The sequence below is a fragment of the Apteryx mantelli genome, chromosome 1 (assembly GCF_036417845.1).
Source record: "Apteryx mantelli isolate bAptMan1 chromosome 1, bAptMan1.hap1, whole genome shotgun sequence".
Lineage (NCBI taxonomy): Eukaryota > Metazoa > Chordata > Aves > Apterygiformes > Apterygidae > Apteryx > Apteryx mantelli.
The window spans coordinates 170,800,748-170,821,794 of record NC_089978.1 but is presented as its reverse complement, the minus strand read 5'-3'; the positions used below and the strand labels follow the sequence as shown (position 1 = coordinate 170,821,794).

The 21,047-nt window shown below is 37.1% G+C and overlaps 1 protein-coding gene across 5 annotated transcripts in view; it reads right to left on the bottom strand.

Annotated features, from left to right (window-relative positions):
* Positions 1–21,047, bottom strand: part of CDK17 (cyclin dependent kinase 17) — a 102,777-nt gene that overhangs the window by 45,571 nt on the left and 36,159 nt on the right. For all 5 annotated transcript variants that reach the window (XR_010886503.1, XM_067312169.1, XM_067312165.1 and 2 more), the window contains exon 2: positions 11,619–11,767. Coding sequence is in view for 4 of the 5 variants with exons in the window: in XM_067312169.1 (XP_067168270.1) it covers positions 11,619–11,736 (118 nt within the window). In the remaining variant the exon portion in view is untranslated. The remainder of the gene's footprint in view (positions 1–11,618; positions 11,768–21,047) is intronic.

Genomic DNA, 21,047 nt, shown 5'->3' with positions numbered 1-21,047 from the left:
AACACACCGCACATCTGTGTGTAGGTACATGCAGCATGATTGGTGTTTTCACCTTTAAAGCTCTGCACACCTCTGCCCCAAATCTTTTTTTTTGTTTCTAATATATTACATCATCTCTTCTGATTTAAGAGCAATACCAGCTTCCTTGTTCTATACCTTCAACACTAGATTTATCCCAGTGCAGTAGACAGTAAATTCCTTCCCCATCAATTTTCTGCCAAAATCTACTACTTCTGCAAGACAGGAAACCCACAGGTTCACACACAGCATCACTTCTACTGCATTACATTTTTTCAAATTATAACTTAATTTCTACCTTCCAACTTCCTTACTAAACTCTGGCTTGAATTTCACCCAGTTTTTAAGACTAAAAACCTCACACTGCGTTCACACACAGTGCTGAACAAATTAACGCTAACTTTGAAAATCCAAAGAGCTGTTCAGTCACAGGTTGTTGGGTGGATTCTGCTCAGAGAGTTATGAGTGGCTATAACTAGGATGTTTGGTGGGTTTTAGTTGAGAGGTGGCATAATTTTGAGGGTAACTCTGGAGCGAAGGGCTGAGACAGACTGAAGTGTATCACGTGTGGTTAGATGTAACAAGCACCTTGTATGCAAAAAATGCAAATTCTGCATCAAAGGAAACATTGCTTTCCTCCTCCTAATGCGAAACTAAAGACACCAGGGCACAGTTCAGCAAGAGTCAGAGAAGTACCAAAGGCAGCAAGCGCAAGAAGGGGCTGGACACAAGGCTGAAAGCAAAACCTTGGCTTCCCGCAGCAGCGGGAGAGTATGTAGCCTCGGCCGTGTGTCAAATCGCACCCCAGAGCTATACATCCGCTATCACTTGAGACTCTAGTATCATTAACCACACAGGAGTGTACGTACGTGTACGGAGCATGGCTACATTCACACATGGACAGAGTTGAAAACCATTTCCCCTGTATGGTATGGTTTAAGCCTGCTCGTGCTAAAATTAATCTGTCTCCATTTATTGCACAGCACAGAAGAAAGGCCAGAATTGGCAAATACACTGAATGACTAAACAGGGATTAAATTTTGTGTTCGTTATTAAGATGGAAGGGTAATGAACAAAGATGATTATTTCAAAACATTTTGTTTTCCTCATGGCTCTGGTAGATTTGCATATATTTTAAAGCTGAAAACTATAAAAACAAAATTCTTAAAATATTTTTATATGTAAAAACAAATACAGATCAATGATAAGGATGGACACAGATAAATTAATAAGCAAATTTATATAAAATGAAGGGCATATGGTTAATATATTAAGATCCAGTTATACAGAAATAACTTTTGCCAGCATAACCTTCCTATATTATCGTAAGTACTGTTCTAAATTATATAGAGCCCACTTTAAAATTTAGCAACAATAATTTAGGTCATGTAGTAGGACAGGCACAACTTCTGACAGAATAAAATGAAGGTTACAAGAACTCGCAAGTTATTAGCACACTTGTGATGAAGAGAAGTATTAATAGTACTTGATTACAGTTTTTTTCTAATTCTAGTACACATTAATTTGCAAAAAAGAAGGATCATATGGTATTCATTTTTTAAAAGGGTAAAATATGCAGATTTCTGGTCCGAGAAAGTATTTTTGCTATACTTCACTAAGTTTGCATTGTGGTAGGCTAGAAACATTTAAAGAAATGGTTACATATACTTTCCTTTCCCTCTCCCCTCACAAAGTAACAGCAACAGCTAAAAGTTGGAACAAATATTCAAAATGATCATCAAGCAGCCTGTTGCTGGAAATGAACTTACAAGACTGTTTATTATTAGCTTTTTTGTGTTTAAAAGCTAGGAGATTTAAAGAAAGTGCTTTCTAAAAAAAATATTTGGCTTCCTCCATCCAAAAATCCCTAAGTACCTCTTCCAAAGTTATGATTTCACTCCAACCACTTTAAGAATTCATTTTTTTCAGGATTATTAATATTTTGAGTCACTACATTTGAAGGCTAATGGTGCAGTCTTCACAGTGTGGATATAGTGCAGCTGCTTTGTCTTAAATAAGATGAGCCAAAACTATTTGTAAAAGTTATATACCTTTATTATATAGATCCGTGAACTGCTTTTATAATTTTATCTCCATGATTATAGGTTTGGTTTGTCTTCACAAAGATGTTTCACTACATAAAAGTCACCGACATACCTAAAGTTAGTATCAGTAACCACCCAATGGCTTGGCTGACGCAAACTTCTTGGAGGGAGGGAGGGAGGGAGGTGTTTCTGGTATTACAGTAGATGTTTTTATGGCACTATCAATTTAATATTCAGCAGTGGCCATACGACAAACTGACAGGATTAAGAAAGGAATAGAAAGACACCAGGAAATCACTGTGCTACCGTGTAAATGCATGAGGCTATTGCATTTTAAGTATCATACACAGTTCTGGTCTTCCCATCTCAAATAGATGAGAACCGGAAAGGACTCTCAGGAATGCAACAAGGTTGATCAAAAGCAAAAAACAGCTTCTACAGAAAGATCACCTGGGCAACCCAGGATGCTTCAAGCTCCAACAATGAAAGATGCAGAAGGTGCATCCAAGCTTACCGCCTAGGGAGCTGCTGCACCCAGCGCCCTTCCAGCACAAGAGCTGGGGTCACCACCGGCAGAGCTGGCGGTGGCAGGCTGGACGCGCCCCATGGAAGCGGCTCTTCACAACACACTGTCTGTGCAAACTCCTCACCACAGGACATTGCCAGCACCAGAAGTGCACACGATTCAAAGGGATCAAGAGTCCTCACGGTTACCAAATACACAGAAACAGCTCTAGTTCAGGAAGCCTCTGACCTGCAAGCTCAGAGAGGGGGAATATTGTAGTATTTTGGGCTCTGGTCTTGCACTTTCCCTTAAACTCATCACTGGAGCTAGGAGAAAGGCTATACAGACCTCTAGCAATTCTTCTGTCCTAAGACTTTTGTTACATCTTTGTAGTTGGTTGCATGTTTTGCTACTGTTGTCACAAATGTTCTGGAAAGAGCCTTATCAATTATTTTTCTTCTGCTCTCTTTCCTCACTCCATTTAATTGTGCTAATTCCAAACTGATAAAACTATAAATATGTAAGTAAGCTGAAAGAGAGACCACTCAGTGGCTCTTTTTTAATTGCACCTGCTCAGCTTTCATTACATTCTCTTCCTATTTTGGCTACAAGGAACTATTTCCTCCTTTGACTCACCTTTCGACGAGTAATAACCAATTACAAGTCTTAAATTTCTTATGAAATGTACCAAGCTACCATGCAAATCTACTCTTTTTTTCCCCTGACACAACCATGCTACCTTGCTAAAGTGTGCATCTTCAGCAGGTTTTTCAGTTTAAAATTGAGCAACATACTACCATGGTATTACTGTGATTGTATACCATGGTATTACCTGGTTTTCAACTTTGGTGTAAGCTGAGAGGCTATTCCGTTTTGTTTGGATGATTTTCTTGTACTACTTTCACTCTACCACTCAAACTTCTGTTATTATTGGCATAATGCAAAAAAACTGAAACAGCACCATTCAAAGAAAATATTCTTTAAAATGCAAGCAGACTGGATTACTATTTTTTTTTTTAAGAGTTGCTAAATCACATTGCTGCCACATTCTGTTTCAGAATATGCACATATCTTTCAACAAAATAAAATATCCCATAAGGTACTACTGTCTTACTAAGTTTGAAATGATGCCAACACCAATGCCAACAAACATAAGAACAGAAAATAGCTCAGATGAGCTGCTGAAATCCTTCAGCTGTGAAGTGATGGAATTTATACTTGAACATAAATGGAATTGATTTTATTATTCCATAATTAAGAGAACTGCCAGACTAGAGTAGGACAATAATCTATCTAATCAAGAAGCTTGTCTAAGGGATTAGTTAAAACTAAATATTTCATAAGGTTATAAAGATGCTCCCTCATTTTCCTGTAACCATAATTTAAATAACTGCAAACTTTGGCCTAAAATTACTCCCAAGTTAAGCAATTTTTCAATAAATCCCCAATGTTCCTTCTCCCTGCACATCTATCTTAACAGAGGGTCAAAGTACTACTTCTTTCCTGTGTTGGATTCACTTAACTGGATTTACTTAAACCGAGCTCCAGTGAGACTGCAGAATTGCCTGGCATTTCTATGCAAGGCCTCAGCAAACAACATACTGTCACTCGTCAGTCAGTTGGTGGATTAAAGAAAGAAAGTGCTTTCATTAGGAATGTAAATGCACTTTAACACATTTTCTGAATATGTAATACCACATATTCAGCTACTTTTTTTTTTTGTTGTCCCATGAGCCTCTCTCTTATGTGACAGACTGTGCTAGCTTTCAGATTTCACTGTCTAAATTTTGGAATGATATTTGCTTCAGCTAGCTTTAATAAAGAATCAAAATCACCTTCATACAAGATGACATTTTCTGGTTAAATCATGCATCTCTGATAGAGCTGAATAAGTCAATTACTCACCCACTCCATTCTGGACATGGAAAACATATACTAATGTTTTTTATTGTTGGATGGGTTTTAGGGGATTCTTTTTTTTTTTTTTTAAGAGTTTCATTCAAATACGCAACAGGATTTTTTCTTCTAATCAAAATGAGATAAACAGATGTTGGAAACCTAAATTCAACATCTGTAATCTCTCTGAATCAGGTATATTCGGGAATGAACCTGGGTGTGTTCCATATGAAATTTTACGCAACAGCAAGCCTGCCACAATTCATTGCTGCTACCAAAAGGATGGTCCTAGGTCCCTCCCTGACAAGAAGAGAGGTAATTCTGATTTAGGTCTTTGAACTAGATCATCACAGGACCAGCACAGCACCAGTGCTGACACAAGGGGAGAGGCAGGATCTCACCTGCCACTTCCAGCTGCACCTTGACTGTGGATTGGCCAAACATGACATGAAGTCTCACTATGTGCCCTGAGAATCAGCTACTGGGTTTTGTAGGGGAGAACTCTACAAAGTTTCTTTTCCTCCCACCCTGGCCTCACCCTCATGCCAAGAAGCTTCCAATTCTTTTTATTTTTTCATTTTGATAGAGAATGCGGGGAAGGTGTCAAAACTCAACATATGTGCACCTAAATCTTCATTTTCTGGACAGCTCTGCATGCATGAAACTTGGGATCTGTCATCATAACCTTTTAAGTAATTCATATCACCTGCATCAAAGTCATAAATGCTACTGCTGTATAGCTTAATCATATTTTTTCATCATCTAATACACATTCATTTAATCAATCTGAATACATGATCTTCTAATGACCAATTTTTACACGTCTATTGGCAATATAGATTGATTTTTTTTTTGGACTTGCAGTATCAAACATTTTTAACAACCTGAACTGTTTTCCTGAACAAACTGTTGTGAAAAAGCCCCTTCTTTCTTCAGAAATCTTCAAATGTAAGCATTTGAGTTTACAGCAATTTAGAGCAGGTATCTTGTGCTGTACAATATTTGATTATACTGCAGCCTCACTCAGAAAAATTAATAGCTGATTGTAGGTGATGTCTCCCACAGAAGAAATATTTAAATAACCTGAAGCAGCTATACATTTATCTGTATTCTCATGGAGCTGCATGAGGAACACTGCATAAAATACTGTACAGTTATACATTATTTTATGGTGTTGTTTCCTTGGACTCCATTATGTGAAATTATGAGACACCCAGGAAAATATTAAAGGGCTCGAAAAATAGAGCAACCATTCAAAAGCACTTAAAACTTTATTTATTCATTTAATAATAAGAGGCAAGCTTTGAAATGACTATTACGACACTAAAACCAAAGTAAAATGTCAAGGGATTCCTCCCATTGCTCAAAAACAATCCATGAGTGTAGTAGTCATGTCTTGAGCAAACCTTCTTCACTTGGAAGACATATGACAAAAAATTGGTAGACCATTTGACAAGAAATATGTTGATAAAAACCTGAAGAAACAGAGCCTTCAAGTTCCTCCCAAAAAAAAAGTATCTCAATGATTAAAACAGCAGTATAACCATCTTGTAAATTTTTTCCCCTTTTTAATTTTGGAATGAAAAACAACAGAAATTTTTTCCAAGGAGATTGATTATCCACAAAAACAAGAGAACTCACACAAGATAAAAATGAAATCAAGACATATGAAAAACACCACAAGAAAAATCTTTCAAAACTGAATTTATGTACAATGGATTTTTGGCTTCACTGTCTAGGTACCAAGATAAAAGAAGATCACAATCAAATTAAAATATTCAAAATCAGAAATCTGCCTTCAAGATTTATGTATTTCATACTGTTTAAAAAACAGTTCTCATGACAGTCTTTTGGTCATCAGAATACGTATCTGAACATAATTCAAACATGGTAGTCCCATATCTCCTAACCTATAGGCATGATACACCATCAGTTACTAATTTTCCCTTTAAAAAGCATAGTTCCAAAAGACACCATACTACATTAAATAGTTTAGAACACAGTTGCAGATGCAATTTAAATCAATGTAAGTCAGCACTGCAGCCAAACTAAGCTTTGCTTTCCCCACACAACAACCCTATAGCTCCCAACACAAACATCTGTGAGGCCATACCATCAACAGGATCTAGCAACAGAAGATCTAGCTCCCTTCAGCCCTATTTTCAGTAATACTGTGTTGGCTAGTTATGTTTATTTTACTTTTCTGTACTTAACAAGTCCACCTGAACGCCCATAAAAATATGGCTGTCCCTGCAGTAGGAGTAACTTACTGAAAGAAATGCGTAGTGTTGGACAAATGTTTCTAGTATAGGCACAGCTATTCTGAAAAAGGTTGTGATGGTATATTACAAACACACTTCTGAAACCAAGAGCAGCTGTAGTTGTGAAAGCACACCTACTTGTGGTATTGCCTCTACGTTGACCTACTTCTGCTGACAAAGGTCTGACCTGAGATCAAATTTTTACCTATCCGGTGAGCCTGTGTCAGCAGAAATTTGTTGTGTCTACAGAGTCCCCTTCTGCAGGCAAGCACCATGTTCTCCTGCTGAACCTGTATTCTCCTTGGGAAGGAATGCGCTGGTGAGCTGATAAAGAACAAACCTACAGGTCCCTGAAGTGTGCTTTCAGGCACTGAATTTTTATGGTAATTTCGTTTTATAAGCACCTCCATGCATTAATAGAGCCTCCAGGTTTTGTGGGAAGCAGCAAATTAAAACAGAAGGGAAGAAAGAACACTGTGTGTTGTGCAGCGGACGTGGGCTGGAGAAGCCGTACTGAACTGTAATAACAGAAACTGTTGTAAGCAACAGCACAGAAGGGCACATACTGGACTATAATAAAAACATCTTCAGCATGGTGTAAGGGAGAGTTATGAAGCTCAGTATTTAGTCCCAACAAATTGGCAGTTATTTGTGCTAACCTATGCATTGAGAATGACTGCTATCACTTTGGGAGGTTTTTTTTTTTTTTTTTTTAATGTTTTTATATTGATACTTTCCTCCACATGTTAGAGGTTGTACTGATTTATTATGGGTTAGTATTTCTTTGCTCATGTTTTCAATTCAAGTACACTGTCTTGAAAATATGTTGCAACATACTGTTTTCCTTGTATATCCAAGGAATCAAACAGAGCAGATGGGAGTTTCTCAGCTGTACTGAAGATGATTTCTAATGACTTCAACTACAAAGACATTTGGATGTTCTGAGACAGTTTTGCAATGTGTCGATTTTTAAAAACATTCCTTCCTCTTATCAGAGTAGTAACTAGTCATTAAGGCTTCAAACCTACAAACACGTGCACACATTCCTGCAGCTGATCTTTCCATTACTACTCACACATGTAAAATTAAAAAAAAAAAAACACTATGAAAGTGTGTGGGGGACTGGATCCTATGATCACACATCAATGCATCAAATGGAGATAGATATTATTCTATAATTCTATGAAATACATAAAGCCATTCTATCAAAACCTCCCCTGTTTTTGTTTAACATTATATAATGGTTTTCCTGCTGAACTTTTACTTATATATTGATGTAAGAGCTGTGGATGTATTTATGAACATATCTTGTAATAATTCTTAAAAGCATACTTGGAATATTTTTATATTTAGAATATTAGGCAATACAGACCTGTTTCTCACTCTCATTAGAGAGCATATTCATAAGTATTCAAGTATCTGCATAAATTTGACAGTTAATTGGACTTTAAATATGCATGATTTGGATGTTACTTCTAGCCAAATTTCATTAGTGGGTCAGTGGCAAGGAAAAATTTCCGGAGCAAATTTAGTTGTCAACTGCTACAATTTGCCATTTAGTATTTTTAATATTAATCTGAATGCATACATTAAAGTAAAACCTAGAATTAAAAGAACAACCCAGTGCATCATTATCACGCTTGAATCAGGACAGAATTAAAAATAAGAAATCCAACTATTTGGTTTTGTATGTTGAAACCTTAGAGAGCATGAAAGCTTCTGTACTTGAAAAAAGAATACCCCAAAGTATACATTGTACAGTTCATAGGACTTCAAAAGTTTAAGTATATTAGGCATTTTGTTGCTCCCTTTATTTTTATGATTTATGCATCTAATTAGGTGATGCTTCCTCACCCAGAAGCCAATTATGATGAAAGTAATTTGTAAGGCAGATTTAATCATATATTGGTTTCTGGTCAAAAAGTAATTTGATGGTGTAGCAAAAGATACTGTTGATTATTCTACACTCAGTAGATAGCTCTGAGCTATTGCCTTTGAACAATACGGGTTGATCCCTGTTAATCCCATTTTGCTGCTGATCAGTAAGTGTTGCGTGCTGAAATTGTACTGACATAACATGATGAAGGAGGCTATGTGCAAAAGGAGACTGCGTACAAAAGATTAGTTGATTTGGTAGTATCAATGCACTGTGAAGAAAAGTTACATATCTATTTTTATGCCTGTGAACCACTCGTAGGATAATTTGTTCTCCTTTAAGAATACTGTTCTTTAAAAGTAAGTCTTCAAATAATCCACTCGAAGTTGGAGCTAATGACGAGGTTGGTCTAAGGATCAGTGCAAGGGCTACGTGAAATCACAGGCAACTGTTCTGGGAGAGGAAACCAGTTGCTATGGGGGCCAGAACAAGACACGTTATTGAACACAGATGGGCATGACGAAAGGTCCCTGGTACTTCAAGTACGCACATATGATCTACACCTAGAATGACAGTACTGAACTCCAGTTCACTTTTTAATCAAGATTTTACAGGTTATGTATGTGAAAACCAGGTAGAAATGAGTGTCTATCCTAGGTCAGTACAGATTTGGATTTTTATCAGCATAGCCTCTAGGGTCCTGTAAAAATGTTATCTTTTAGTGAACATGGCCATCAGAATGGAATAGACAGGAGACAAGATGGGTGAAATCTCTAGAAGAAAAATGAAAACAAGGCAAAACTTGTCAAAAACCATGGAAGAAACATTTTGGAATAGTTATTTCACCAGGTAAGTCTCATAACTGTTAAATCCAGCACCTCTCAGGTCTTTGGACTTGCTTCTCAGGCTAGTATTGAAGTATTTTTAGTTAGATTTTAAAAATATATACGTCTAGCATATATAGCTGTTAGAAAGCCCTCATTTTGCAATCTGACCTTCTTGCCTGTCTTAAAGAGAAAGTTAATGACATCCTGCCAGGTTTTCAACAATAACATACCTGTAACTATGGCTCTATTCACCCTGGAGCTTGCTGCACCATGCTCTCAGCAGGCATAAAGGTTTGCAACAGTTAAAGTCTCAAGTTTTAATCTAAATAAAACCTAGCACTATGTAAACACACTACGTTCAACCAATCATAAGCTAGTTTTTCTCTGCATAAACTAATTTCTATTCTTCCCTTCTGAAATTAACTGTCAGATATACATGAATTCAGGGTCTACCCCTGGCGTTTGGCATGCCAAGAGCAGCTGCAACTCCCTTTAACGCTCTCTCAGTTTTGAAGTCCATGTTGTAATCATGGTGAAGAGAGACAATGTACGAAGAATTACTCTGTGAAGACTGTTCATACCCTGATTTTGTAACGCTTTGGTGATAAGCATGCAGAAGACCTCTAATAATTGCTGGTTGAGATAATTTTCAGATAACTATTATAACCTGAGAATAGCTTCACACATTGTTTAAGATGGTGAAAACTCACACTCCCCCAAACCAGTTGCTGCGTCCTCCTCTCTCCCTCAAGCTGACATCCAGGATGTGATCCAAGTTAAAATAACCCTTTTTATTTTTCCTGGATCCAGTTTTCAGCTGCATCAATTCAGTGATCCAGTTCACTACGTTCACCTCAGGCAGGTGATGATTTTTGACACTCATTTTCCAGTAATATTCTGAACACTTACATGCATAATAATGAAATCAATCTGTCAGATGTATATAAAGGCCTGAGAAAAAAATGCATCAGTAACAAAAGCTAATGCAAGTGAGATCATGTGGGACAACTAGTCAGTCTCAGGAAGTACTCTATAGATATTAGTGCAAAAATACTATAATTGTTTCAGAGTAGATCTGTTGTGTAAACACACAAAAGCTTGGTTTGTAAAAAAGACATCATTTTCCAAGCTATTAGGCATGACCCCTTGATGAAGACAAGAGAACAGTGATGAACAAACCAGGGATTAAGGGTAAAAATGAAAAATATAAATAGTTCTGCTTTGCCAAAAGGTAAATTCAGCTTTCCAAAGCTTGGTATGCAACAAATCTTGGATGGGGTTTGAAAGTCTGCAGGGCAAATTCCATTGCCTCTGCTGCTGTTCATATTTCCCAGTCCTGTCAGTTTTCAGTGGGACTATTCAGAATCATTTATCGGTATGAAGCTAACAAAAAAAATCAGATCACTTGAGAAAATCCTAGGTGTCAGCAGAGCAAGAGAAAACACCCGTCAGCACAGAAGATGAAAAATGACTTAAATGCAGAAGTCCAGGAAATAGAACAAAGCAACAAAATCTCTTCTAGCCATTACTACTGCAGGTAGGATTCAGAAGCAGTATTATCATTAATGCAGACTTTACAGCAGCCAGTATGCTCGTGGGATCAGCCAAGGACTTGCATGCTAGTTACCCTGGATGTTTCTAGCTGCCTTCACATTCCTAAAGCAAAGTACTATTCAGAAACGTGAATAAGTGGCAGAATTTTCAGTCTAGTAAACTGCATCAGCAATGAGAAGGTAAATAGTTTTATTAAATAGTTTTAGTTATAATATTTAGCAATTATTATCATATCACTGAGTAATGATTTTTGAAAAATAAACTGAATTTAAAGCCAGACAAAGCTGATGGGAGACCCACTAAATTCATGTTACAAAGAATATGTTTACTGAAAGAGCATCTATGATCCTGCTAATCACCACATTAAAATATCAATTTATGTAGCTTTTGATAAACAGCTGTATAACAGTTTGATATGGAAGTGAACCAATACGTGACAACATACCAGTTTGTTACAAGAACTAAGGTAGTAAATATAAGGAAAAAAAATCAAAACAGGAGGTTTGTAAGGAAAGTCCTTGCAATTATGAAAAATGAACTGAAAAGAAAAACGAAACAAAACCCCTCAACACTCACTCACTTGAGCAGGGCCTAATAATATTTTTAGATTTTTGGGAAAGTGAAAGATATGCTTACCGTTATCTTTGCTGCTGTTTTCTTCAATTGTCATTTGTTCTGCTAGCTCAGACAGAGATTCATCAATGGTCTGGCTTCCACGCAAGGTTAACGAAAGTCTCCTCTTAAATTTTTTCATTCTATCAATATTAAGGCTGGCTTAAGGAAGCCTGAAAAAAATTAAAAGACAAAAAGTGAGAAAAAAAAATTAGTTCATCAGAAAACTAAATTAACTCACATAAAAATGCAGGAAGACTTACAGGAATGTTTAGTCAATATGTAAGTGATCCTTAAAACAAACCAAGATCATTCTACTGGACTAAAGAAAAATGTATGTTGTGAAATTAAAAGAATGATATGAAGAGAGTGTCAAAATCACCATGACTAATGTACTGCCTAATGAAATATTTTATCAAGAAGTCTAGACTTAAAAAAAAAAAAAGTACTACTAGTATCTTCAAAAGATATGAAAGAATCTGTTAATAGCTTTAAAAGTTAGGATATTTTAAGTTTTTATTTAAAATCAACTATAGAGAGAGATGCACAAAATAAGTTTCAAATATATCTTCCCTATTAATTTTCTACAGAAAACTAGGAACACCCAGATAAATTATCATCCACGTTTTCATATAAATCAGAAATTTTGCATAGAATGTTACACTGCATAAAACTATGTGATTTTTTAATGTCTCACAGGAGATTTTTCTGAAGCTAATATACTATGCTGGATGAATTATTACAAAGTGGACCTGATTTTAAATTATGTTTACTACTATGCATTGGAGGAATACAATGCAGTATTAGGGCAGTAAAGATGAGAGAGCAAAGTTTACTGCTAAAATTTGGCCTAGAATTTCTTTAATTAAAATCTTGAGAGGTGTGCATACAATTTTTCAAGGCTAATTAGATCACTTTTTAATTTTATAATCCACCAGTGAAAAATAGCAGCCACTGGCAAACTCAATGAGAGTGCAGTCTCTTGCCCCCTTCATTGCAGTCACCCTGCATACACTATCGCAATCTCCCTGCAGGCTCTTTCGCCAAAGCCACTGAGGATGATGATGCAGGAACCTTCGCGCTCTTTCAGCCCTTTTGTTTAAGAATGAAAAGGGACTGAATTTCTCTATACTTTGCCCTTTGCACGAAAGGAGGAAGGGGACAAGACTGAAAGCCTTAAACACAAAAGCAATTCCCAAACCCAGTCCCATCTAGGGAAGCAGATAAGCCAGGCGTTTCCCTACAGTTAGGCAGCAAGTCTAAATCGGGAACAAGGCAGGAGGCATTTTCTCTGCAGAAAGTGGTAAGCAAACAAAAGAGGTAGTAACAACAAAAATATAGGGAGATAAACCTGTTGCCACAAGTTCAAGCTAGCGTGCGAACCCTGGAGAGTGCCCTGTGTTTGCACCTACATGACAACAAGCACTCTTCTGTCTTTCGTTACCCCATGCGAACAATTCACCCGAGATGTTATTGCACAATAACTTGTTCATCTGCTCACAGCCCAAGAGTCACATAGGCAGTGTCAAACACACAAGCACAACATACTTTTAATCCTGAGCTGCTCATATATATTTTCCTGCTTCTATCAGCTTCTTTTACACTGCAAAATGTACACACATACAAATTAAGAAAATCAATTAAATGTTTCTTTGATCTCCTCCTCCAAACAGAGGAATACAAGAAGCAGAACTCTAACTGCCTACATTTAATAACAAATTGTGAATATGATTACTTTTATATTGGCAGGATCCCTTTAAGTATACACTTTCCAATTGCATAGCTTACTCTCTGTTTAGATGCTATATAATAGAAAGCAGAACAACTTGGAGGAGCAAATTGGAAGCGGCTGGTGGTGGGAAGAGAACGCATTCATGGACTGAACGACCACAAGACTAGATGGCACATTATGGTAAGTAACACATAAAGATGGATAAATGAAGACCTTTGGGACTTGACCGCAAAAGTCTGAGACGAGTAATATAATCACTGGCGAAGTCAGAACCGTGTCCAAGGGCAAAGAGATAGACCGTAAAACATGATCTTAGAACAACCACAGCTAGTACAGGCAGAAATAGTCAGGCACTGGGTACAGATACGTAGGAAATAAAAGTTGTGGAGGTACAGTTATGTCAGCAGTTTCAAAGACGCCCCTTTTTCTTAACCCAGCTGTGTGCGTGCAGTAAAGCCACACCTTTGCACGATTTGTTTCAATCCCTCTCACTCAAGGGCAGGATCTTCTTATTGTCAAGAAAGTGAATCCAGAGAATATTCCAATGTTTCCTGTTCAGGACCTGCTTCAAAGAAGTTATCTGGAACTGCTGAGCTGCTGGGTTTAACTTTTCCAAAATGATGGCCTATATCTCTCTTCATATTTCCCCCCTCCCTTTTTTTTTTAAATGTGAAAGCACATACCCTTTTTATGTGGATTCAATCAATTCTCTTACCAGCCCGCATCTTCCAACATATATTGTTCTCAATGTAATAATTATGTAATAATACCCTGAAGTTATCTGACTGCACAACAGTTTCTTCCCAATTTTCCACTTGGGCAGTTACTGAAAATAAAGATGATGCTATAGGGAAACAGACTGTTCCTGGCTTTTAATCCTGCAAATATTTAAGCCTACACACTTTTTATCAAAAATATCTACTACTGAAAAATATTACATAAAAATTAACAGTCACATGGATTACAGAATCCAAGAGATCTTCTAAATATCAAGTTTAAATAAAAGTTAATATTTTGTTAGCTATGCATACCAAATTTCTACCGTTTGGAGAGGATTTCATGGAGTGCTGAAGCACTATTTTTACTAAGATTCCTGCCAAGTTCAGAGCTTGATTTTGAAGAAATTAAACAGTAAGAAGGAATCAGAAGGGGGAATCCATGTGTAAGTAACTCCTTCCTTCTATGGAAATGCAATGGAGATTTTTTACAGGAAAAAAATGTTCACTGATAGTTTTCTCCCTTAAAGCATGGCTATTCTTGCTAATCAAACATACATACATACATACATATACATACATACACACACACACACACACACATATATATATAGTCTAAGGCAAAGCAAAAGGAGTGACCAGTATCTAGTACTTAGAAGTTCAGACATTTCCAAATTCCTTCATTCTCACCTGGGCTGACGTGGCAGACACCTGCTAACTACTGAGATAATTAATACAGAGACAAGGTCTCACTGAATAGAGCTTCAGAAATGCAATTGAGCAGAAACCAGGGGTAGTACTGGTTCTCTGAAATGGCAAAAATTTCAGAGAAAGTCAATTTTAATTCAGCTTTTAAAAAAAGCACTCAATATTCATTTTCACCAAATTTGTAAGAGATGTGTACTTTTTTTCCCTCTGTGTAACAGTAAATCTGATATAAATCCAAAACGGAGTTACTTGATTACTAATATATAACTAGTGACTATAACTAGATGCACTAAGACCCCCCCCCCTTTTCCCTTAAGCTCTTACCAATTCTAAGAAGAATCTGCACTGTTTATTTTTTTCCTGAGCTGTAGAGCAGAGCCCCAGTTTTTGACTATTCTATTCTTTAAATGCAGTAAGTACATTAAATCTACTCTGAACAAGCTGTATCCACCCCAACTATTTTAAGTGTCATGGCAGATACATGCAACAGTTGAACCTAACTAACAGAAACCCAACTCTTTTGTAGACAGAATGAGGACAAGCTGCTATCTGATACAATCGAGAAAAGGTAGCAAAGATGTACATCTTCAATCCATATACTGATATGAAATGAAGGAAGCAACAAAATATTAAAAGAGACTGCTGCTTCTTATGAGTGATCTTCAGTCTAACCCTGAAGATTTCTTGGACATTTTTGTTCTTAGAAGTAACACAACAGAATCCTAGAAAAACTTTGCTAAATTAAACTTAATAGATATTTTTCTCCTTAAAACCTGCAGAAAAAGTAGTTCCCAACATTCACAGTCATTAATTCACAATTAAGCTCCATAGTCTCAGACTTCCACTTTGCTCTCAATGTCATTTAAAAACAATCTCTACAATACAGTTTGGAAAATAAACTCTACAATTTTAAAATCTGATCTTAACTAGATGATTTAAACAAGCAGGTTCCGGTTCCCTTGCTCCATAACAAATTCATCTTTCCTGTAAAACTTGTAGCAGAGCACTTTACATTTAGGAAAAGCAGATGTCCACGACACCCTGGATATGCACTAGACACATCCTGGCGCATTTTGATTCCACAGTAATAGCTCATCTAGATTCTGCACGCAGCTATTCACCAGAAGTCACAGGGCTTATAATGCTGAAACGACAGCTAAAATTCTCAAAAGACCCCCCCCCCCAAACCCTCAAGCCCCCAGATGCTCCATGTCTTTAAAGCGGAAAAGGAATGCCTAAGGTCTCTCACTGTGACTAAAATAACGTTGTGCGAGCTTAAACAAAGTCAGTTAAAATTCTCAGAAATAATGAAGTTATTTAGGAGCTTGAATTCTAGCCAGTTTATTTCAGGAGGGTCACTGAGTATTTAGTGATAGTTCGCTAAGATCTTGCTGATTCAAAGCCCTTTGAAATCAATGGGAACCTGCCCTTCAACTTCATAATAAGCTTTGGATCAGACTAAGTGCTGACTCTTCTGTCTCCATATGTTAAACTGCATTAAGACACACCTAAATGGAGAATAAATATTTTTAAATGACTGTTCCATTTAGACACACACCAAAGTTGCTACTTAACTGTTTTTACAAGCTGCTTTACAATATGGTAGGTGCTTTCCAAACATCTAAATGCAGTGGGTGTTCTGAAAAACTCATTATCTGAAGACTACAGCTAAAGCTGGAGGGGAAGACAAGAACAGAAAGGTTGTGCAACAAAAGCACGCAAGCTGGGACACAGCATGGACCTTAATGATGTGCTAACAAACTAAAGCCTCAGGCACAGGACATCAAAGCAAGCGGACATCAGCACGGCCAGTTCTGCGCTGAAGGAGTGGACACAGGAGGTAGCTCCACACGAACTCCTAGAACAGGAGAATGTGCAAACACACACAAGGGACATGCAACCCGTTTTTGAGAAACTGGTGCAACCCAAATTGGCACATTCAAACAGCACTGGGCTAAATTGTGTAAAGGTGGATTACAAACCAGGAGGAAAAAGTAGGGCAAGGCAGAGTTTTGAAGAGATCTGACAATTCTGTCAAGAGACTTGCATTTTTATAGGATGTAAGATGGAAAAGCAAGTAAGATGCTACTGGTTGCACAATAAACATGGTCCACACAACTAGAAAGAAGAAAAGCAAGAATCATGAAATCCTCTCTCATATCCTGGTCCTCAGTATTACAGTTCTTAACGTTTCTCAAAATTTATTGTCTCATTCACTGCATCTTTCAGAACTGAGCAATTAATTATTTTACCTTCTACTGGCATTTTAATTACACCAGTTATATGTCTGTAAAATAACTCTTTTACAAATATTTTCAAACACATTATAAACCATGCATCAAATTGATGTATTTGGCTGCATTAATAATTTTCGATGCATCTAATTCAAGAATAAGTGTTTCTGAAGGTGATAATCCAAGCTATGTCAACAAGAGATGTCTCAAAGGCTGAGTACTGTGAACAACATTGATTAAAAACAGAAACAGGAAACACCTGGCAAGGATATTCTTCCCTTAATCTAAAATCAGCTTTCCATAATGTTTACATTTAGTAAAGTGTCCCCAATCTACCTGAATTAAAAAATTATTGATCACACACACAAGCATCTTGCACATGACTTTTAGAACAAACTATTAATTACACTAATGAGAAACATATGGCCTAATGTATCTAAGATCATAAACCAAGAGTTTCAATGTTTGTGAAATTCATCTCATACGGATTTACTTCCTTACAATCACGATTCTGCTCTACAAGAGTGGATCATAATTATGGCATCTTACTCATTTCATCTGTTTTTTTTTTTTTTTCCCCCAACTTACATCTGTTCATGTCAGTGAAAAAAAGAGTCCTTACTGCATTTTTCAGTGTTCAGCCTTTAGAAGTAACAGAGCTCTGGCCAGCTAGATTCTATTCTTGCTGAGCGTCAGGAGCAGAACCGCTGACGGAGTTCTGAACTTCTGTGCTGCATTAGGCCAGAGAAATGACATCACGCAGCTATAACCAACATAGGACAAACAGAGCCTTGCACTGAAAACATGCATTCTGAGGTCACGCATCAGAGCCCGCACTGACCTCGCAGGGACAAAAAGGACAAAAACAGCTTTTTCTTTATTAAAACAACAACAACAATATGGAATTAAGTTTTTGAAGTGAGGCCCTTTTTTGATCACTTACAGAATTGCAGCCAAACAAGGACTGAAGACTGGCGAGAGACATGTATTCAAAGGTGAACTTGTTATCAGAGTGGCAAGCTGTCCTAGATCTCAGGGGCAGAGATTCCTCCCAAAGTGATTAAGAGCATGTATATTCCACTCCTGATCTAAATCAGCAGCTGGAAGACTCTCCATATGCAGAGGAAATCTATGGAAATTAGCCTCTCCAAATTTAATTGATATTGGGAATACCTTTCCTTCCCCTCCCCCCAATAATCCCTTTGCCTTTAAAGAGTAATAAAGAACAGAAACCAAAACAGGCTTTAAAATAAACCCTTGAAAAGTTAAAGAGTATATGATTCATTAGTATATGTGTATTTAACTACACTCCTGGTACAGAAACTAGAAGGAAAAAAATCTGCCAAAGGGGCCAAATTTTGCAGTCGTCATACATATTATATGTTAATCTTCTTTCTCTTGGACTCAAGGTTTTACTTAAGTAATCACAGCAAAGTTCAATTCATAAAAATGTGCACACGTATTCTCTCCCATATAGATATAAGCAATATCCAATAGCAAAATCAATAAAGAAATTGCTTTTGATAGCTCCCTAGATTATTGTACCAATTAATAGCTCCATATTAACTATGAAAGGTTCCGTTCTCTCAACGGACAACGGAAAAACACAGTACAACTCTGATTAAACTGGCTGACGTTTAAGCCAACAAAATGAATGAGCTGACTGGCAAGGCTCCTTGCATTTGTTGACAGACCCACAAAACCAAAGGTCTCCTCTCTCTCGATGGGGAAGGCAAAAACCAGAAGGTTACCTGACTGTACACTACCAATGTGCTGCAAATTTTTCATCTCTAAAGGATATAATGAGCATTGGAACCCCAAAACAATGTCTGTAATTTTACTAGCTTTGATAAATAACCATAAAGACTTAATAGGGCTTCAGGGAAAAAAAAAAATTAAATTCTGCTCCACAAGCATTTTGCTAGTGAAGTCCCTGAGAACACTATTAACACAAAAAGCCTGCTCCCTAATACTGAGATTATTTTACAGTGACAGATTTACACTGATGCAGTCATCACTTCTGTGATCACCTTCCTCAGGCTTGCGAATGAGCCAGTCTTTGGTAGAGAATTAAGTGGAAAACCTCTCCCAGGCTCAAGAAGACAATGTGAGCTCTGAGACTGCAAAGGAGCTGTCATCTGTTGCGAGCCTCAGCAACTTTGTCAATAAAAGGCCTGGACTTGTAAAAACTAAAGGCTTTCTTTTTCCCCCAGGATTCAGGCACAAAGTGAAGAATCTCCTCCTGAAATAACCTTCTCTTAACCTCCAGTAGCTCTCCGTGCAGTAGCATCACCTCTCCTGTAAACATCTGAACTTTCATGACCAGAGTATTCAACATTTCCTTCTTTCTGCACACAAAGACTAAAAAAAAAAAAAAAAAAAAAAAAAAAAAAAAAAAGTTACATTCACAATCTAGGACCTAAGGTAATGAAAAGTTTTCCACTTATTTTGATGTTCTTGAATCAAGCCCCAAGAGACATTAGAAATACACTCTCTAAATATAAACTAAGATAAAAACTAAACACACCCTGATTTGGCTAAACAAGTAACAATCAAAACAACAAAGAAAGACTTTTTTTTTTTAAATCGTAATTGAATTGCATCAGGAGAGCTACTGAGGAAGCCTTCTTATGGCCTGCTTGAAAATTAACCATCAAGCAAGAGCTATTACAGTACTCATTCCAGCAAAAAAAGCTTTGCAATTATCGAACTGCAGACAAAAAAAGACCATCCTGAAAAAATGTTTTTCCGTAGTTAGTGGGTACAAACACTACAAATTTACAGCACACAAGTCTTCTCAGAAACATCAAATTTCTGATTTCATTATTTGTTGAGCCCCAATACATTGTCTATGTAGCATGAATACAACAAAACGCAGGGAAAGGTCTTACCTTAAAATTTATAACCCAACAAGTAAAACTGAACACTTTCATAATCACTGTATGCACAGATGCCTGTGCATGTGAGTGATACCAAAAAGTCAGGAATGGTTTAAAGACAGCTTTGGTTGTGTTCCTATTACACTTCTATATGAATGCACAAGACAACAACTATTTAAAAAAAAAAAAGGCAAGAGAAACAAAACTGTTTACAATAATCTGAAGGGGTTTTGGGGGGAAGAAAACACACTATAGCAACACAGGGAGAATTTTCAATTAATGATTAAAGAGACAGCATAAGCTATTTCTCATATTCAGGCTGAGTATGCGCAATACCTGCATAGATGTATTTTAAAGACAATTACAAAGGGGCAGTAAATAAACCAGTTTTTGCAATAAACAGACTTGGAACTACAGTTCAAAAAATGTCTTTGAATTAGTGAGCATCTTTTACCTAAATAAACCTGTAAGTTGCTCTGATTCAGTATTTTAAGACTTGCAAATTACTGTTTTATCTTCCCATCCCCAATCCCTTAACCGATACAAATTCAGAACAGAAAATCTCCCAACAATAAGTCAATTGGAAATTTTCCTGCTGTATTCATTTTTACACAGCAGTCAAGATGCCCCAGCATGGGACCAATTTGCTCTGTTGGAACAGTCAGACAAATGTTGCTACATGTGTCTGAACTGTCGCATGCTGCCATTTAATGGTCCTCTGGATACACACACAGAGGGCTCTTTCTCACATTGCAGTAAAATTGCAAGGATACTACACAGATTAAAAAAAAAAAAGACACTATTCCTAATGCAAAGGATGATCCAGCTGACAACCTTGGGAAGAAAGAAAAGTTTTGACGTACATTTGCTGAGCAGCTTCACAAATTATGTTGGCACCAAAAAGGTGATGGCAATACGTAGTACGAGTCAGAAGAGAGTAACAACAGCAGCGCCCGCCTATACCAACTTAATACCTTCATGGAACGATAGCACTGATCACGAGTGTGCATCAAATGCTGGGTAAATGTCCATGCTTGGAGTCAGTGCGATATTAAGTAATGTGTACTAGAGAAGCAACATGAAAAACTGCAGAGTTTTGCCTTTGGCTTATTTAGCCTAGCTAAACAAAAACCGAGAGATGACATAAATGCAATCTGTGAATATAATGAAGGACAACAGCAAAT